A 20369-nucleotide genomic window follows, 5' to 3' on the forward strand; every position below is an offset into this window, starting at 1 on the left:
AAAATGTAACTAGTGAATACTCAAGTTTGGAAGTGCTGGTCACCCTGAAGACAGAGCCTTCCCAACATGCTTCATGTCATGATTTTAAGCTAGCCCGCTAGGCTAAGCACTTCTAGCTTCCAGACACTCGGATCTCTTTATCCAAGCAAAACGCGTTTGTATCATTCAACGTGTGCTACAACTGTTTATAAGAAGTCACTGGTTTTTAATATTCAGTCTTTTGTTTGTCTTTTCAGGCCTTACATATCCCACCTTAAGTAACACCTCCTCACCTGCTTATCATCAAATGTTCAACTGTCTGAGCTCTTCAGTTTATTTACCCGACCATTTACATCTGCCATCTTAACTTTGCGCTAATACTTAAACTTTGCAGCATAGGGATTACCGTCCTGTTTGAGCCCGTTCTTAAGGATTCATTTCTTTGCTTACTTGTGGTCATGTATTAGAGTATTTACTCTCCTGCTTACCTTTCCCGCCTCAGATTTAAGCTAGGTGTTGTCTTTGAACTTTAGCAATGACTGTGGACATTTGGAAGCTGTATTCATTAATTTGAATACATTCAAATGGTGATATGGATGTGCTAAATCCAAACATACATCTGTGGATTTTCTTGTTTTTTCACTCTTTATTTTGGCCTCTATAAGGTGAGCACAGCACAGCACTAAAAGCAGCAGCGCTGGCCTCAATTCATGGCAATGAAACAGTAATGTAAAGTTTAGCTTGGCCCTTCTGGATGGTTTATTCTACAGCTTCCTCTCCTGGGTAATATGTGAAACAGGTTTTATGTTGAAACAGCAACATTTTCAGCCACCTGCCTTTGAGTACAAGTAAATATAGTCAGGCTCAATTTCAGCCTTCTGTGTGTCCTGAACACCTGACAACTCTTCGATGTATAGGCTACTAAGCGTGTGGCATCACAGCTTCTTCTATCACAGATTCAAACGTCCCGCTTAAACTCTGTGACAGGTTTAGTTGTCGCTTGTGATGTGATTTTAGGAGGCTGCGACTGTAAAGTGAACCTCGACAGACGAGAGCTATTAATATACATGACGGCACATAAACTGAGACATGACTCAGACGAGTGCATAAGACTAACTCGTGGATTGTTTGCCAACAGAGCAGTGAGGTCTGTGTTGGATTTAAAGTAGTATGAGACAGCTCATCAGATATGCTGTGGTCTAATAACATCATCACTGTTCACCAAGAGACACTTATTTCAGTATACTTTTGTACAGGTTCAAGTCTCCAAAGTCAAACGTTTCTTATGTCTCTCATGTTTAAGTTTCATGTGGAAATGAAAAAGTGAGTCTGTATTTATGGCATCCAAAATATCCATACTTTTTTCCCCCTTAGATGCTTCCTTATGTAACTTATATTGCAATGGAGAATATGTCTGGGGTCAGTCTGTGTCGCAGTCCTGTTCATCCCTTTTTTTCCACTCAAGTATCAGAATATGCTGCAGATTTCCATTAGGAAATGGAAATATTAGATAGTAGCTGCTTCACGCAGTGGAAACAATGGGATTCTCTATATTCCATGTTCAGAACTGAACTTTGCCTCAAGTAAACATTTTAAAGCCACACTGTCTCCAAATTATTCTCAAATTGAGAGAGAAGTTGAACTCTTCAGTCTCGCAAACAGTGTCGAGTAAATTTCATACAGCGGATCCTGTAATTCAGCTTTAAACTATTTTCGCCCTCCCTCTCTCTCTCTCTCTCTCGCTCTCTCTCTCTCTCTCCCTCGGCGTCCTACAGTAATTTCTTCATCCCCACAATGAAGTTCTTGTGTGCTACTGTCTGAGAGAAGCCGCAGAAATGCCTTGGCTCAGGACTGGGAGACGTCATGGATTCCTGAGTGTGGGGCTTTGCAGGAAAGCCCTGAGTCTCCGACATGGACCGGCTCCAGGTTTCCATGGCAAAGGCGCACAAACAGGAGGAAACACTGAGGGAATCCCGTTATTTTACAGCATTGGAGCATTATAAACACCCAGAGCGGGGGAAGGAAGCCGCTCTTGATACTCAAGTAATCCTTATAGAGCTCTAGGAAGGGGGACTTCATACCAGAACCGCTGCTGGAGCTGATGCGGCTGCATGTTTTTTAAGTGACAGAGACGGAGTTTTGCGCGCAGCTGCCGTATCGCAGCCTGAAGTTTTCAAACGTGTACTGAACTTTTTAGAAATCCTGTTTCGCCTTTTTTTTTTTTGAACAGTTTAAGCCGAAGAGAGTTTCTTCTTCTACGGTCATTCGCGGAAATTATATTTTTCTTTTTCTGTATTTTTTTTCGCCTTCTCTTTCCCCCTCCAGATGTTTAGAGAGGCTTGGAGGCTGGCACAGTACCACACCATGAGGTCCATGGATCAAGGTACTGCTGAAGTGTTGTGATTATCTGGTAATCAAAACATTTGATTTTTCAATGATTAGAGTGGTTTTACCCATAACGTGCTTCAGGCTGCTGTGATTTGAGCTGAATGTATGTAGCTATAAGTCTCATGTGTCTTTAACACTTTTTGGATATTGATGTTTGGAGGCAGACACACTGACGCGCTTTGGCTGATCACATGCTGACAATGAATCAAGTTTTCATGACACTTCACGAGTTATTTTAGGTGATGACATGAGACAGAACCAAACCAGATGGCATCAGCGTGTTTACATGTTTTAAAGCTTCTGTGTTCTGTACAGTGGGTGTGACTATAATTACGATATGGACTCGTTTCTCTAATTAGAACATGGTAGCCTCAACACTATTGTTCCCAAACACTTAAAAAAGCTTCGTCATGATTGTTGATTTGAATGTTTGTAGTTTTCATTTTGTCACATCTGTGGCACTTTTGAAAGTCGTTCTTTTTCAATATGATATACATTCATAACCAATAAATAAAATAGTCGCTCGTTCAAACATTCAACCAGAAAAATCACATGACTCTTTGATTTTTTTTTGTTTGTTTGTTTGTTTTGTTATTGGGGTTCGTGGTGTGTATGATTTGCTGAGTGAGCGTTCACTGTTGGCCGGGTGGGTGGGTGGGAGGAACGCACCAGGATCTGAGCGGCGTCTTGCGTGAATCTGGGGATTCCCTCAGGAGTCGCGCGACCTGTGCCGCGTATTTTACGCGCTGTAAATGAGCCAATGCACATGACATCTGATCCAAAAGTGCTCCGTAATGAATCCTTTCTGACCACTCTGACACGTAGGCTACAGTACACACACACACACACACACACGGGTATGATTGATCGCTCCAGCGCGCGTTTTTACGCAGGACGTTGAACAGGTTTATGAACCTGGTCAGCACCCAGCTGTGTCACTGCAACGTGTCGGACACCCGGGGGCAGCACCAGGCTGCACACGCTGTCAAAAGACTCGTAAACTGTCTGAGCTGGGGCAGTAATTCATCGACACCAAGCGACACGTTTCCCCTTTTTTTTCTCTCCTCTTTTAATCTTCGACACATCAGCGAGCAGCGGAGGCGTGATCACACTCAGCGATAACCTCCAAAAAAGTCTGCATTCAAGAGTGAAGATAGACCCGCCTTCTTCTGAAAATAAACTCAAACAGGAAACTCGGTCGCTTCACCTCCCTGCCGCTCACCGATGCGAGCAAGGTTCCCCAAAGTCACATCAGCGCTGCTGCAGCACCTGACCCGCGGTCCCCCGTCGCTTCACCTGCACTCTGAGGAGAAAACACACTTTAGACAGATGACCTCTTTTTACGACGAGAAAGATCTGGAGGAAGAGCTCAGTCGAGTCAACTGCCCCGATGACGATTTGGAGTTTGAGTACTTGTTTGAGTATGAGCCACCTTGCAGCGACTTTTCAGGAGGGAATCAAGGTTTGTCCGCGGCGCTCTGGCACATCTGGTTGACTCCTCTCACTGTCTGTGTTGTTTGTAGGCTCAGGATTATTATCTGACCTGCAGTGTTTATTCATGCGAATGGATAATTAAAACAGGAAGTAAGGAAGGCTGCTTGATGAATGTTCTGAATTATTAGCCATGAGAGGGGAGGAAGCTTTTTACGCACACACGTGTTGATGTGTATTTGAATGACGTGTCAAGTTGTTGCTGTAGATTGATTTATGATGGCATGACATAAACAAAAGTAACTGTTACATCTCTGGAAACTTTTGGCTGATTTTGTGATCCTCTTCCTGCAGATGATCCAAACCTCGCATCTCACAAAGTCCTCAGTCCTGAGTCTGAGCAGGCGTTCCCTCTGGAGGAGGCCTCTCCGTACGGCATCAAGTCCTGCAGCCCCTCCTACAGCGATCACAACACCGAGGTTCTGTCAGGATATGAAAACCAGGCCAGGAACTACCTGGAAAGTACCCGGCCTGCAGGCCTGGCCCTGAGCCCGCGGATCGAGATCACCCCCTCCCGTGAGCACTACAGTCATGGTCGGGACTCCCTGCAGAACCAGCACCTAAACATCAGCCCCAGACCCACCCTTACCGTGCCCGGCCATGAAAACCTGTCCTACCGTGAGCCGCAGTGCCTGAGCCCCGCCAGCAGTAACTCCTCCACCAGCTGGCACTCTGAGAGTTACTCCCCCTGGGCTTCTCCCTGTGTGTCCCCCAGCAACGGGCAGAACCCCGGAGACCTCTGCCCCCGACTCCAGAACATCCACACTGGCTCCCCCCGCACCTCCCCGGGAACATCCCCTCGCACCAGCCTAGTTGAGGACGGCTGCCTGGGTCCTCGTTCTCCCTCCCCTCGACCCGGCTCTCGCTCCACCTCTCCGCAGGGAAAACGCACCTACGACATGTACAGGAACCCTGGCCTGGTCCCCGGGCACCGCTCCCGCAGCCCCTCCCCTAACAGCGGCCACGATAATCCAAACATCGGCGCCCACTATTCACACAGTAGCCTCAGTGATGCCATGAACGGTTTCGGCGGTGGTCAGCCGAACCTAGTGCCCACCAAAATAGTCAAGACATCCAACCAAGTTTACACTCTGTACCCAGAGAACCACGTCGAGGGAAACTACCTGGTGTCATGTGACCAGGACATAAAAAACAAACAGGCAGCAGAGCCCTTCTTTGTTATCCCCCCAATCTGGTCCAAGCCTCTCGTTTCCAGCATCTGCAGGTAAACGAGCAGAAAGTCGGAGAGAGCGGCATCGAACACGCAGCGTGCACTGATGAGCTTAACTTCATGTTTTCTGTCCTTCGTCTTCTGCAGCATCCCTGTGGCGTCTCTCCCCCCGCTGGAGTGGCCGATCCCCCGTCGCACAGACCAGTACGAACTCCACATCGAGGTCCAGCCAAAGCCGCATCACAGAGCTCACTATGAGACAGAGGGGAGCAGGGGGGCAGTCAAAGCCCCCACAGGTGGACATCCTGTTGTACAGGTACGGCCGATCAAAGACAGAGAGAGCTGACCTCACCTTAAATCACCACCAAAACATGTTACATCTACGCCAGCTGAATCTGAGGATTCATGGTCCCTTTTTGTGTCTCAGTTCCTGTTTTTGAATTTCTCTGAGCTCATTGGCTTGCAGGCATGATTTATACCTCGCTATGAAGGCTCCGCTTTTGGAGAAGACAAACAATTCCCTCTTTAGGGAGGAAAATGAATGATGGTTTCTGACCTATGCAGGACAGGTTATATGGCATTGTGACGTTATCAGCTAAAACCGGATTAAAGTCAAACCATTGGACCTCACTTTAATGCTCTTGGGAGGAGTTTTTAGCAGGTTGATGAGACAGAATTAAAATGATATCGATGCCTCCATTTGACCCTCGAAGCAAACGGGACCATCAGTAGAGAGACTGGCTAGTTTGATAAAGTTAACTTCTGAAACAGCCGGGGGCTTGGGGGGGGCTTGGGGGGCGTCGAGGTGTGAGACGAAGTGATAGACTGCATGCTGTTTTTGCATCACGCAAGGCAGAGGTTCTTGATAAGTAAAAACATGTGACTACTGAGGGAAAAATGACTATATTGAATAATTACAGGACAAAGTCAGCAGAGAGCAGTTACAGCTTTGTCCACAGGGAGCGCCAAAATCACCACAAACACAAAAAGTTCCCCACTGGACCTTTAAATCAGAACACTGATGTGACTAAAGCTGCTTTTCAAAATACTGAACGAGCCTTTTATGACATCCTTTTGTCAGGTTTTAATCAGCCTTTTGCTTTCGGGGGGGGCCGAAGGGGCGAGCCTGATGGGATGTTTCCTGCTCATTACGAAGCTCCGCCTCTTCTGTATTTAAACTGTCTGTGATTTACTCTCACCGCAGCTTTACTAGTTCATGTAGCGTAAGAATTGAAGTCAGACCAGTGAGCACCACAGACTGTCTGATTTGCTTTATTTTCAGCATTTGTGCTTTAAATAGTCTGCTGTTGTGAACGCCCCGCCCTCACCCCCCCCCCCCCCCCCCCCCCCCCCCCCCCCCCCCCCCCCCCCCCCCCCCCCCCCCCCCCCCCCCCCCCCCCCCCCCCCCCCCCCCCCCCCTGGTTTCAACCACACAAACAGATCCGTGTTCATGTTGTCCATAACTTCCTCTTACGCTCTCGTTTGTTGACTTCTGACATGTTGAAACACTCTGCCTTTCTAGACATGTGGTCAAGATAATTATGGAGGCGGAAAAGCAAGTTGTCGGGTTTTTTTTCTAATTCTTTTTTACACTCACAACTGTGTTTGTCACGACACCAGAACTTTGTCAAAACGCAACAATATCTGCAGCCTGTTTCAACACCATGGCGTCCAAGAAAGTTCTTTACTCTTTCTAGTTTATTTTAAATTACCAACATTGGCAGCGAATTCCTGCACACTGTCCAAATTTCCACATTACCATCGTACGGTTCAGACAGTGTGACGTCTTTTACTCTCGCATCTTTATGAGACGCCACGATGACTCGAGTAACGTCCGTATTTGTTGACCTTTCACAAACTGAACCTTTAGCTTCATAAGATCCTGTTTGGGTGTATTTGATGCCGGGCAGTTTGTGCCTTTTTATAGAGACAGGACAACCGGGTGTAGAGCTGGAAATCAGGGGCAGAGAGACGAGGGAATGACATGCATGGAAGGAGCCACAGGTTGGATTTGAACCTGAGCCGCCTGCTTGGACTTTAGTACATGCAAACCACTAGGCCAGGGGTCTCCAACCTTTGTTAAGGATGAGAGCTAGTTTGAAAAAATAAAACATATTGCAAGCTTCTTCTACTCCCCTTCTGTTGTTTTGTTTTTGCAGTGTATATTTATTGAGATTTCTGACACTGCGTTGTAATCTGGTTCGATAGATGTAGACTTAAAGTAAGTAGATGCACTTTGCTATGAACAAGGTTTTGTTTCTGCATCGGGTCGATTCTTTTTCTTTTATTTTCTTTTTGTATATTTTTTGGATTTGCTTAGCGAGCGACTTATGGAGGGCCTGCGAGCTCCCGGTGGCTGGCGAGCCCCTTGTCGGAGACCCGTGCACAGCGCCGCTCAGTTGTGATAAAAAAAATTCACATCGTATCGTTTAAAAACACTTGGTGGATCGAAAAAAGTACTCAAGTATTAAGAATATCGACAACCTCGGTCACGTCTTTGAATCTGAACACAGCATGTTGAAACTTTCAAACTTCCCCTTCTTCTCTCCGTTACCGTGGCAACATTTCAAAGCTGTTTCTGTTGGTGATAGTAGAGACTTGTTGAAAATAAAGTTTCTGTCGCGTCTTTTCCAAAACCTCACCCTGAGGTCAGTTCTGCCTGGTTTGCCCGTCCAATCAGATGGTCAGGCCTGGCTAGACACGGCTGCACTCCTTCACCTCGTCTCTCCCTCCTCTCCTCCTTCTTCACTGTTTTTCCTCTCTCTCCCTCTCTTCCTCTCTCTCTCTCTCTCTCTCTCTCTCTCCCTCTTGCTCTCGCTCCCTCTCTTCCTCTCTCTCCCTCTCTTCCTCTCTCTCTCTCTCTCTCTCTCTCTCTCTCTCTCCCTCTTGCTCTTTCTCTCTCTCCCTCCTCTCCTCCTTCTTCACTGTTTTTCCTCTCTCTCCCTCTCTTCCTCTCTCCCTCTCTCTCTCTCTCTCTCTCCCTCCTCTCCTCCTTCTTCACTGTTTTTCCTCTCTCTCTCCCCCTCTCTCTCTCTCTCTCTGTCCCTCTCTCTCCCTTTCTTTCTTTCTCTCTCCCTCCCTCTCTCTCTCCCTCTCTCTCTCCCTCTCCCCCTCTCGTTCTCTCTCCAGCCTCGAACCCTCCACTTTTCCAACGCCGCTCTCCGTCATGACTCACTGCTCCTGCAACTGCCATGACAACCAGCCGAGCGCTCACATGGCCTGCTGAGTGTTTCACTCTGCTGTGTGTGTGTGTGTGTGTGTGTGTGTGTGTGTGTGTGTGTGTGTGTGTGTGTGTGTGTGTGTGTCTCATTCATGCGGCCGTACTCCTGCTCACATTCAGCAGCTCAGAGAATCTTTTCTGAAATCCGATTGACGACAATGATGCGGGGAGTTTTCCTGATCAGATTACAACAAACACTCCTGTCCTGTGGCCTTTTAGGAAGAAAAAAAGTAAACCCTGAAAAATGACTACGCTCTCTGTAGTGGTGCGGTGCTTTTTTTTTTTTCTCGCTCTTCAACAACCCCGTGATGCTATTCTAGGATAAAGGTTAGACACATCTGTGTTTGCACAAAGCGGCATTCAGATGCAAGTTGGTGCCTTGTGGTTTTTTGCAGGTTTCCTCAGGAGGCACTGTCAGGGTTAAAGAGTAACACCTCCGTCTTACCGCCTCTTTGTCTGCAGCTTCACCGTTTCATTTGTGGGACACACGACTCTGACAGGTCTGACATAACAGAGTGCAGCAAACTGGCAAGAAACAATGAAGTGAACTCGTTCATACTGTTTTGCAGACGCTAATCCTCGTGTCCTCGAGGTGATCTTTCTTTTTTTGGCTTCAAAGACTCATGCTTCTACACGAGGCTCTCACAGTGATTTGGTGCTTCTGTTTGGGAAGGGGGTGGGGGCAACATCTGGATATGTAGAGTTAAGACAAACCGGGCCGCTTTGGAGTGACTCAGCCGTTTCCTTCATTCTTCATCTCTGCTTCATCGCTTTAAAAATAACTCTGTTTGTGATGCTTTGTGATGCAGTTACACGGCTACAGAGGCAAGGAGCCGCTCGGCCTGCAGATCTTCATCGGCACGGCCGACGAGCGCATCCTCAAGCCCCACGCCTTCTATCAAGTCCACCGCATCACCGGCAAGACGGTCACCACAACCAGCTATGAGAAGATCATCCACGGCACCAAAGTCCTGGAGATCCCGCTGGAGCCAAAGAACAACATGAAAGCGATGTGAGAATATATCAACACACACACACACACACACACACACACACACACAGTCAGTCATTTCAGATGTTTTCATCACGTATTCGCTGCTCCACACAGAATCGACTGCGCTGGGATCCTGAAGCTCAGGAACGCCGACATCGAGCTGAGGAAGGGCGAGACGGACATCGGGCGGAAGAACACGCGTGTTCGCCTGGTGTTTCGCGTGCACATACCTCAGCCCGGAGGACAGCACGTCTCCCTACAAGTGGCCTCGCATCCCATCGAGTGCTGTAAGCAGCCACACATAAATCATTTCCACAGTAAGATGAGCTTCTTGTGCTGTTTCACCTCTGAAAAAAAAAAAAAAAAAAGAAGGAAAAACAGTAGCGGGTGTGTGTTTTACACCCACGTGTGTTTCCTGTTGAGGTCAAACTTTACACAGAATAAACATCACAGAAAAAAAAAGGGAACCCACATTCAAATGATTTTGGAGCTGAGCTGATAGTCCGGAGTCGCGGTGCACAAAGACACCTTTATGCAGCCAGTCGCTGGGCGCTGCATGCGTCTCTGTGTGTGTGTGTGTGTGTGTGTGTGTGTACCTGTTTGTATGTGCAGAGTAGTAAAATCTGTGTTTGGGTACATCAGTACATGTGTACACTGCCTTATTAAAGCGCCTGCTGTAATCAAAAGGCAAACAACAGGGCCCTCATTCAGCGTTGGACCAACACCCTCGTCGAGACGTCATCTCCCGTGTGACTTCACGGAGTTCACTCCTGTCATCATAAAAGTCATGACGCAGGTTAACATCTGGATTTATCAGCGTGCTTCCCCTCGTTTTCTGAGGAATCAACTGCCTACATTTAGTTCCCTGTGCGTGGCAGGAAGGACGTCAGGAGCACGTGGTGTGGCTGAGCGCACCGTCGACTCGTCTCCAGTGACACCTGGTGTTACGTCAGCCAGGTGGATCAGAGCGACGTGTGTGTGTGTGTGTGTGTGTGTGAGAGGAGGAGCTGCTGGAGTCGTGCCAACAAACCTGTTCAAAGGTCACGGGGTTGTTTGTCGACGCCTCAGCTCGCATCAGTGAGTGTGGAGTTTCAGCTGCGCTAACGGGTGAAAACGAGACGAGGAGACAGCAGGAATGGGTCCAACACTCATCATCTGCCTCTTCATGTTTTATTTTATCAGTGTCATCAGAATCACAATCGTATTTTTATCGCCAAGTACATTTACATATACAAGGAAAAAACTGTTAACATGGGAAGTCCTTAAATAAAATAAAATAAAAAATATATGAAGAAATTATTATTATTAGTTTATTTAAAAGGAGAATTTCATAAAACGAATGATTATACATAAATAAAAAAACCCAAAAAAACCCCCAATTTATTCGATATAATTTAAAAATACAAATTGTGATTCAGTTTGTTTATGATGTTTGCACTCAGAGCCGCTCACAACACATTTATTAACTGAACAGAAATATATTATAGAGCATTGGATTGGATTGATTTCGATTTATTCTGATTTGGCTGAAGATCTTTTCCTGCTGTGGTTTGTGGTTTGTGCTGGCCCCCTAAAGTACGGAGTCTTAAGTCCTCTGTAGCAGGTCTGTCCATAAAGAAGCCAAATGGATTGATAGATTGTCCTCAGACTTCCCTTTCATTTACAGTCGGTCTGTTGGAGTGAGTGAATATTTCTTTGTTTCTTTTCTTGGTACGAAGCAGAACAGCAAGAAGAATCACAGGTCAGGCGACTCTTTGAAGAACGGGGCCCCAGGCCAGAACGGCCCCCCCCCCCCCCCCCGAGGGCTGATAAGCTCGAAACCACAGCAGTGGCTCAAAATGTGCAAAGTTTGCAGTGACAGTCAGAATCCCCCCCTGAGTGTCCCCATCAGACAGCTCTTCTAGTGGGAAGAGTTCTGATGTCACGCATTATCGACACACAGCCTGGCGCGTTTATGGTCTTTGCACTCTGGGATGAATCTGTCTTTGTGTGACTGATTTGAACCTTTAGGATTGGAGCTTGTATTTTATATTACAGGGCTGTTTCAGCAACATGCCATCAGACATGTTCCTCTTATTTTGTCCCCTCTGCACAAACACTGTACGCTGATGCAAACGTGCCTGTTATCTCCCTCGCTTCTTATTTGACAGGTTTATAATAGCGCTCATTCAAACTGAAAGCGGGGGCCGTGATCTTTGAATGACTCACTTATTGCGAAACACACTCACTTCTTGGTAAAAAGGCAGTTGTGCATTAGTGAGCCGTTTTTTTTTTTCATGCTGAAGTTTATGCAACCTCAAATAGACTGCAAAAAAAAAAAAAAAAAAGCCCAGACTGGAGCAACTTTTTATCTTTTAAAAAAAAAAAGGAAACTCAAAATCCCTTCTCATTTCTTTCCTGCTGTTGTTCGTTGTTTTCTTTTTGTGCGGCACGTCAGCTCGTGCAGGTTTGATAGACTTAAAGACATTGAATGTAACACGCAGCCCCTTTGTGTGTCCCTGCAGCCCAGCGTTCTGCACACGAGCTTCCCATGGTGGAGAAGCAGGACATGGACAGCTGCTCCGTCCTCGGAGGCCAGCAGATGATCCTGACCGGGCAGAACTTCAGCTCCGACTCCAAGGTGGTGTTTCTGGAGAAAACCCAGGGTGAGTGTGCGACGTCCAATCACATCATCCCACAGTGTCGCCCCGGAATCTGTGAGAGAAAAAACTTTTTCTTTTTTTTTCTTTCGCAGAATCTTCATGCAGTTTTTGTTACCTAACATTGCCTGACAAACCTACGAATGTGTGCGGCTGTTTTCTTCTTTAGAGTCACAGAGAGGCCACATAACTCAAACGTGACAGTGATGCATGTTGGTCACCTCAACACCGTCATTGTACACATGAAGCAGCAGCCGAGTTATTTGCATGATCCCGACGATAACGAAGCGGCTTCACTTCCTTCTGCCCTTTTGGTCCTCTCTCACTTCCATCGTGTCTCAGACGAGTCTTTTGTTGCCCTGCGTGTCACATAGACGCCTCACCTCAGACTCCTTATTGTGCAAAACAATTTTTTTTTTTTTTTTAACTGAATCAGAATCGGCTTCAGCTTTTACATCCACACATACAAGGAATCTGACTTGGTGTTTTGGGGGCCAAACCATTAGCAAACAAACCAACAAAGACGCTTTGAAACAGCAGTGCTCCTGCTGTCAGGGAAGTTAAAATGAAGAATATGATGGTATGATGAGAAGTAAGAAGGCATGATTGTCAGCTTGTTCGATCTCAGGTCACTCGACTCCTTTCGGCTCTTTTTTAACAAAGTTTTCATGAGATGTGTTTGGGATGAAGGACGAGCACCTGTCCTTAATGATGGACTCTTCTCTTAATCTCTGGCTGCTCCCTGTGTTCATCTGCTTGTCTGATGTTGTGACTCACTGACTCCACTTCTGTCTCAGAGAGAGAGAGAGAGAGAGAGAGAGAGAGAGAGAGAGGACTTCTTGCACAGCCTGTCTCTACTAAGACTTGGACCCGCACGCCCTGGCTTCTTCTCTGCTGTGGGGTTCCCTGCCGCTGTGTTACGACACACCACAGTAATGGATAGTAAGACAGAGATGGAAAAAGAAATCTTACGAGGAGGGATTGCCATGGTGTTTGAGTTTCTGTGTGACACAAAGTTGTGGAGCCGTGCAGCTGTGAAATCCTTCTGATCCAGGGACAGCTGCGTCTAGCTGCGTTTCCCTCTGAACAGGGAGGGCCGTGCGGAGTGGAAGGGAAAGTTTTTTCCCCACCCCGGCCAAGTCGAGCCTGCTCGGGCTGTTTCTCCCGTTTTATTTCTCCGTTCTCTGTTTCGACGTTGTTACACAATAATCCCCCGCGGGGGGAACGAGAGTCGGGGTATCCCTGCAAACAAACGCTCGGAGCCAAGAAAGCGGCAGTCATCACGTTCTGTAAGACGTGAAGGGAGTTGATCGTAAAAACAAAAGTTACAGAGAGAGAGAGGAACGTCTGGCAACACGAGTGGAAGCCCCCTTTCCTCTCGCTGACTCATTTCAGCCATGTGTTTGTAATTCGGCAGCTTGACGGAGGGTTTCCCACCCACAGTGAAGTCCAAGCAGGGCGCTCTGCAGCACCACGCGCATCATGTCGGATCATGTGTTGGGCCACATGGAGTTTACATTTCCAGCTTTTCACCTGGACGACGGCTTGACTGTGATGTAACAGAAACCACGAGTGTTTGAGCTGAAAGCACGTCTCGTCTGTGAGTGTGTCCTTCTGATTTATGGACGACTGTGAGAAACCCGATCCTGGGACGCCAGTGTAGCCTAGTGGTTGGTGCGTGCTCCAAGAGAGCAGCCCGGGTTTGAATCCCACCTTTGGCTCCTTTTCCACATGTCATTCCCCTCACTCTCTCTCTCTGTGTCTCTCTCTCTCTGTGTCTCTCTCTCTCTCTCTGTCTCTCTCTTTGTCTCTCTCTCTCTCTCTCTCTGTGTCTCTCTCTCTCTGTCTGTCTCTCTCTCTCTCTTTGTGTCTCTCTCTCTCTCTCTGTGTCTCTCTCTCTGTCTCTCTGTGTGTGTCTCTCTCTCTCTCTGTGTCTCTCTCTCTGTCTCTCTCTTTGTGTCTCTCTCTCTCTCTGTGTGTCTCTCTCTCTCTCTGTGTGTGTCTCTCTCTCTCTGTCTCTCTCTCTCTCTCTCTCTCTCCCATCTTTAAAAAATAAAGGCCCACATTTTTTTTTATTTGGACTTGTGAGGTGAATGTTAAATGTAATGTAAAGATAAATACACTCTTTTTTTTAAGATTGGCATTTTTGCATTGTGTAGGTCTGGTTTGATCATCTTAACATCCCGGTGTGCTCGGCTGTGTCACATGACAGAAGTGATTATATCAACAAGGACCAAACAGGATTCATGTTCTGCAAATCTACTGTCCAAAAAATGTCATTCAAATATCAAAGAAACAAAAGAAAAATCAGATTTCATGTTGATTTCTGTAGGAGAAGGGAGCAGACTGCAGGAGATCAGTGTTCTGTGGGTTTAGGAGAATTGAGGTGTTTTTTTTAGTAGGCAGGATGTTTCCCATCACAAAGGCAATTTCTAGAATAAGTTGAGATTCAGCGTTTTCCAAATTTGCAAACTCGAGACTTGCAGAGTTGCACCGCTGTGCAGGACATCTTGAAGCCATCTACCTTATTTAAGTTTACAGCTCAGTAAATCAGCAGCTTTGCTTCTTCTCTCTGCAGACGGGCAGCAAATCTGGGAGATGGAAGCCACGGTGGACAAAGACAAGAGTCAGCCGGTACGTCTTCTCCTCCGCTCTGTGAAATGAAACAAACAGTGTCTGTTCTCATCGCCCCGTGTCTCGTCTTGCAGAGCATGCTGTTCGTGGAGGTGCCGTCTTACAGAGACACGTCCGCCTGTCATCCCGTCAAAGTGAACTTCTACGTCATCAACGGCAAGAGGAAGCGCAGCCAGCCGCAGCACTTCACCTTCACGCCGCTGGCATGTAAGAGCGCAGCTCCGATTTATCAGGAGATCACTTTTCATAAAACAACAATGGAACAACATAGATAGATAGATAGATAGATAGATAGATAGATAGATAGATAGATAGATAGATAGATAGATAGATAGATAGATAGATAGATAGATAGATAGATAGATAGATAGATAGATAGATAGATACTTTATTGATCCCGATGGAAATTCAAGTAAAAAAAAACATGGTGCATTACATAAACGGAAAATCTACACGTCCATGCACAAGTTAAAAAAATAAATTAAAAAAAAGTAAAGGAAGTGACAAACTTGTGATTACTGAGGTCTCAGCTTTTAAAGATTCAAATAGAGTTTCATTAAAACAGACTAAAAATGTAAAATAAATAAATTAAAAAAAGCCAAACTAAAAACATAGATCTTCAGTTTTGATAACATCTATTCGTTTCCTTTCTTTCTGTCTCCCTCGCAGCTCCATCCATAAAGACGGAGCCTTTAGACGAGTACGAGGAGCACATGGGTTTCACCATGCCTCAGATCTTGGGTTTGTCCCCTCATTCCTACTACCACAACGCTCGCGGCGTGCTCCATCCAGACAACGGCCTGATCTCCAGCATGGCGTCCTGCCAGCGCCTCAGCTCCAGCCTCCCCAACCCGGACGCTCGTTTCCAGCAGCAGAGCCCGGCCATCGTGTACTCCCGCGGGGGGAAGGGTCTGAGCGGCAGCCCCGGCCTCTATCAGCCGCCCGGAGGGATGATGCCCGACCCGCACCGGTCCGTCCTGGTCCACACAGGCTCTCCCGCGCAGCCTGCAGGAGCCGTCAGCGCAGGCCAGCACCCGTCCATCATCCAGTTCTCCCCGACCAATCACCACCTCCTCCGAGCAGGGGACGCTCACTCCCTCCCTCCCGCCGAGCCCGGCAGCCAGCAGGTCATCTACTGCGACGGCTACTCCCCGCAGGCGGCTGCCGCCCACTCGCCCACGTCCCCCCAGGCCCAGGCAGCGGCGCCCAACGCTCAGCACTATCCCACCGTCATCCAGCAGCAGCAGCAGCAGCAGCAGCAGCCGTACGCTCAGAAGGGGCAGCAGAAAGGCCGAGCTCCGCCGGGCGCCGCAGAGATGGAGGCCGGAGGAGACGGGCAGAGGAGGGTGACGGTGAAGGAGGAGAACTTGGACCAGGCCTACCTAGATGATGGTGAGTGTAAGTTCATGCTTTTATACTCTAGAGCCGGAGTGTGTCGTGTCGGCCGTCACAATATGAGGAAGTAATCCCACGCTGACGTACACGTCGCTGTACGAACTGTTTAAAAGTGTCTGTACTGCACATCAGGCTCCGTGGTGACGGGCTGATCCAGCTCGTATCAGGAGGACACACACACGAGATTTACACACAGATTGCACAGTTGAGTTATACAATGGAGAAGTTTCCAGAAAAAAAAAAAAAATCAAACCTTTAAGCCTGATTTAGTATTTCTTTCACAATCCTGCCACACTGTTCCCCCTATTGTCTTTTACACACACACACACACACACACACCTACACACACCTTGTAAAGTATAGTTTTTGAAATGTGTTTATAGCATCAGTTTACAGACACATGAGGAGGAAATCATCTTTTTTCTTTATTTTTTTTTTCCTCTCTGTGTTGAGAATTTTTAGACGACAGGGCGACAAGTGATGGATATGAGCGAGTGCTTTCTTTGAAATAGATGTGCGATAAGACATCAGCCTCAGAACAATTCAAGGATATTTACAACATCTCCACAATCTCCTTTACACACACACACACACACACACAGCAGCATGATCTATGTGCTTTAGTATCACACTGTTAAAACAACCTTCTGCAGGAGGTGCAGTTATGTTCCATGTAAGGTGGAAATAACAGGGATTGTGACTCATGTGTTTATGTTTGAGCTTGTCAGCCTGATTAGCCTCCGACTGAATTAATGTCACGTCCAGCAGCAAGGCAGGAGAGCGCGCCTCGTTTCCTCACTGTGGAGCTAAAGCTTCCCTCGTGTTTAGTTCAGGTGAGCCGGCTAACCTCACGCTGTCGTCGTCGTCTCCTCGTAAATGTGAAATGATATCGATGTGTATTCATAGAAAGGAAAATGCATCAAGTTACATGAAGTAAAGTTGGAAACACATTGCATGTATGAAAAGTTATCACAGATGTGTGAAACGTTAGCTTACATGTCTCGTTGCTAATTCACCAAAAATGTGTCCAAGTCGTCCAAATTGCACAAATTTGTTCACACCTTGTTCTCTCTCTCTCTCTCGCTCTCTCTCTCTCTCTCTCTCTCTCTCTTGCTACAACTGATTTGATATGAAACATGACTTTGTTAGTTATTTTAAAGCTGATGTTATTTTTCGATACCGTCCCGATCATGACCGCGACACGGAATGTTTGCTTTTTTTAAAAAACGCGTGTTGAGCGTGGAGATAACCCGAGGTCAGTGCTGGTCACTCGGGTTCGTCTGGCTCCACACACCTCAGGAAACAAGTCTTTTTTTCTCTCTCTCCCGCTTTAAAGGCCGAGAGGGAGGGAGAAAGAAAGTGTCACTCTCCTGACCGCCCGGACATGTTGACACTGTTATGAAGTGAAAAACAACTTCCATGGCAACCATTGTCAAACAGTGGAACGGGCTGCCTGGGAGAGCTGGGGAAAGCCTCTTTGTTTGTTATAGTTGGCCGCAGCTTCTCCTTGGCCTTACGCCCCTCGATTCAGCGGGGGAACCCACCAGAGGATTAGCTTTTTTTCCGACCGCGGGATTCTGCCAATCTGGCACAAGTAACTCCTATTTGCAGCTGCTCTCCTCCAGAAACCCATCCCGATCTCTGTAAGATAGCGGGGAGGGTGGAGGGCAGTTTGCAGGAAAAGGGAAGGGGCTGTGTGTGTGTGTGTGTGTGTGTGTGTGTGTGTGTGTGTGTGTGTGTGTGTGTGTGTTTGAGTGGAAAATATGAAGCAAAGAAAAAATAAAATGGCCAGCGATGGAATTAGTGTTTTTTGGATAAGACTTCCAGGGCTTCCCTCCGCAGTAAACAGCAACAGGGCTGTGAGCTGTGAATTTACAAGGAACCAGAGGCAGCCGTTTGATCCTCTCATCATCCTGCAGTGACGGCCAATCAGATCCCCTCAGGGGCCTCTGAATCTTTGGATTTTTTTTTAAATTTTAATTGTGTATTTCCTTTCCCTGTAAATCTCGCCAAAACAAACGGCAGGATGAGCGAGTTCTCTCCCTCTCTTGCCCTTCTTGTATCCCGGGAACAGCAGGTGATTTAATTCTTGTGGAGGCGGCAGTAGCTCAGTCTGGAGGGGACTTGGGTTGGGAAGTGGAGAGTCGCCGGTTCAAATCTGGACTAAAATATGGAAGTTGGTCTGGTCAGAATCAGAATCAGGTTTCATTGCCACGTACATTTAACACATACGAGGAATTTGTCCTGGTGTGTTGGTGCAAAAACAGTTAACATGGGAAATAAGGCTAAAATAAAAAGTGCTTAAATAACATAAAACAGAATATAAGAAGCAATTAGCAATTTATAAAATAGAATTTAAAACATGTCAAATATAAAGAATAATAAAAAACACAAAAAGTACAAAGGGTGCTGTGTTGTCCTTGAGCAAGGCATTAATGCATGTGCACAGATCCTGTTTGTGTAAGTGTGTGTAATTCAGGCCGTGTGTGTGTGTCTCTTAATAACAGAGTGTAAACCTGAGTTTCTCTCATGGATTAATGAAGTCTGTAAAATAAAAATCAAACTAAATATTTAAAAGAAATATGACTGGATATGAAATAATTCCTGTTTTACTTCCTCTGCAGTAGAATGAAAAATGTAATGTGTAGAAACCAGTATAACACACGTGAGCAAAGACTCACCTGCCAGTGAAAACCACTACAACATATCTGACATCACCTGGAACATGCAGCATAAATAGGTTTTGATTGAATTGGCACAATCGGGTATTTTTAAGGAAAGCAGACACATGATAAACTCAAAGATCAGATACGATGACGAGGCGTCCTCTTAAAAACAACAGGCCCGACTGTTTCAATCAAAGTCGTATTTTAGTCCCTCTGACAGGTGATAACACGCCAGCCCTCTCGTTTAATGTCAGAAGAAATGGGGATTTCCTAACATTCAAAGAGTGCGAAGATAAGTGTGGTTAAAAAAAAAAATAAAAAAATAAAAAAAAATCCCCCCCCCGAGTTTACCTGCAAATGTGCTGAAGTGTGATCCTGACCACCAAACAATTCATCGGACGATAACCGAAGAGAGAATGGCAACATTACTCATCGAGATCTGTTTTAGTCACTTTAAAAAAAATAAAAAAAAATAAAAAGGTGGTGAAGCCACATCCTGGCATCGTCACAGTGTTGTGGTCGATAACTGTCATCTCTGAGCCGCCCTGCTCTGTGTCAACTGGAGTGAAGGGTGTTACATGAAAGTCAGGTATTTCATTTTGTAGCACAGCTTGTCTTCTTATCTCTCCCACACAGAGGTGGGTTTCATACCCAGCCCTCGCACAAGTTCCCATGCCGCCTGTTTGGGCCCCAACACACTCACTGATATTTTATTTTTGCAGCTGAAAAATGTCACCCGTAGGAACCTGCTTTTCCCTTTTTGCAGCTAAGAAGGTCAGGGGGATTTGGCATGTCTCAGAGAGTGGCTGGCAGAGCAGCGAGTGACAGATTTAGTGGGTGTGGAATAAAGCCCGGAGGCAGTGGAGCAAGTGAAATTGTTCCAGCAGGTAGCGAGGAACCAGGGCAGGAGAGATAAAGCACACAGCAACAGGCGCGTGAACACGCATTAGTCTCAGCTCACTTCAGTCCCATTTGGCAAGCTTGATCAAACACACAGCTTCTGTGTGTGTAGACAGTGTGATGACCACGTGACGACTCCTTCAGGACGCGTCACGTGTTCGATTCAGAGCGAAGACGGGCCCTTTAAGAACAGATATCCTGTCCTAAACTCAGAGGTGAATCTGTCTGCTGTTTCCTACAGTCATTGCAACATTTAGACATTTTGAGCGACTGCTGTTGGACGTCATTTCGTCAGTCCTTCTGGGGGCCCCCTAAGGGGTCTGGGGGCCCCCCGTGCGGTTGCCTGCCTTGCCTTGTTGACAAGCAGCACTTCTGCCTAAACTCCCAGTCCATTTCTACACATGCAGTAGCTGTTCTGATCTGCAGCCGCTCTAAAAGGACGGAGGCCCAAATACACACCGAGCACAGAGGAATCATGTGAAACAACACACACACACACACACACACACACACACACACACACACACACACACTCACTCTGCGTCTGTAGATCCAGTGTGGTTCATTGAAAATGATGGTAGAAAAGTTGAAGTTCTGGTCGATGGTGAGGCTGATAGGAGGAGGAGGTCTTCTTCATGAAGCTTGTTGTTGTTCTTATTGAACTGACTGGCACCAGACAGAAAGCCCACGTGGGTTCAGGTTGGTCGATTTGGTCATAAATCAAATGACAAGTTAAGATAAAGTTCCCTTTACGTTACAGCTGTTTTTTTGGGGGGTTTGGTTGAGCATCAATTTTCACAACAGCTGAAACAAGAGAAGGACATTCATGCACCAAATCTCATGATATCCAGTGAAAGGGTTGTGATGATCGTCTCTGGATCATGAATGAAGG

The 20369-nt window shown here is 46.7% G+C and overlaps 2 protein-coding genes across 2 annotated transcripts in view; both read left to right on the forward strand.

Moving 5' to 3' along the window:
* atp9a (ATPase phospholipid transporting 9A) overlaps positions 1-20369 on the forward strand; it is an 80644-nt gene that overhangs the window by 34440 nt on the left and 25835 nt on the right. The window lies entirely within an intron of this gene.
* Positions 3329-20369, forward strand: part of nfatc2a (nuclear factor of activated T cells 2a) — a 57410-nt gene continuing 40369 nt past the window's right edge. The window contains exons 1-9 of the mRNA XM_079359282.1: positions 3329-3829; positions 4153-5083; positions 5177-5345; positions 9059-9261; positions 9358-9530; positions 11748-11888; positions 14461-14516; positions 14591-14723; positions 15186-15908. Of these exons, the coding sequence (XP_079215408.1) occupies positions 3592-3829; positions 4153-5083; positions 5177-5345; positions 9059-9261; positions 9358-9530; positions 11748-11888; positions 14461-14516; positions 14591-14723; positions 15186-15908 (2767 nt within the window). The 5' untranslated portion in view covers positions 3329-3591. The remainder of the gene's footprint in view (positions 3830-4152; positions 5084-5176; positions 5346-9058; positions 9262-9357; positions 9531-11747; positions 11889-14460; positions 14517-14590; positions 14724-15185; positions 15909-20369) is intronic.

The sequence above is a fragment of the Symphodus melops genome (genome assembly GCF_947650265.1).
Source record: "Symphodus melops genome assembly, chromosome: 13".
In the NCBI taxonomy this organism is placed as follows: domain Eukaryota; kingdom Metazoa; phylum Chordata; class Actinopteri; order Labriformes; family Labridae; genus Symphodus; species Symphodus melops.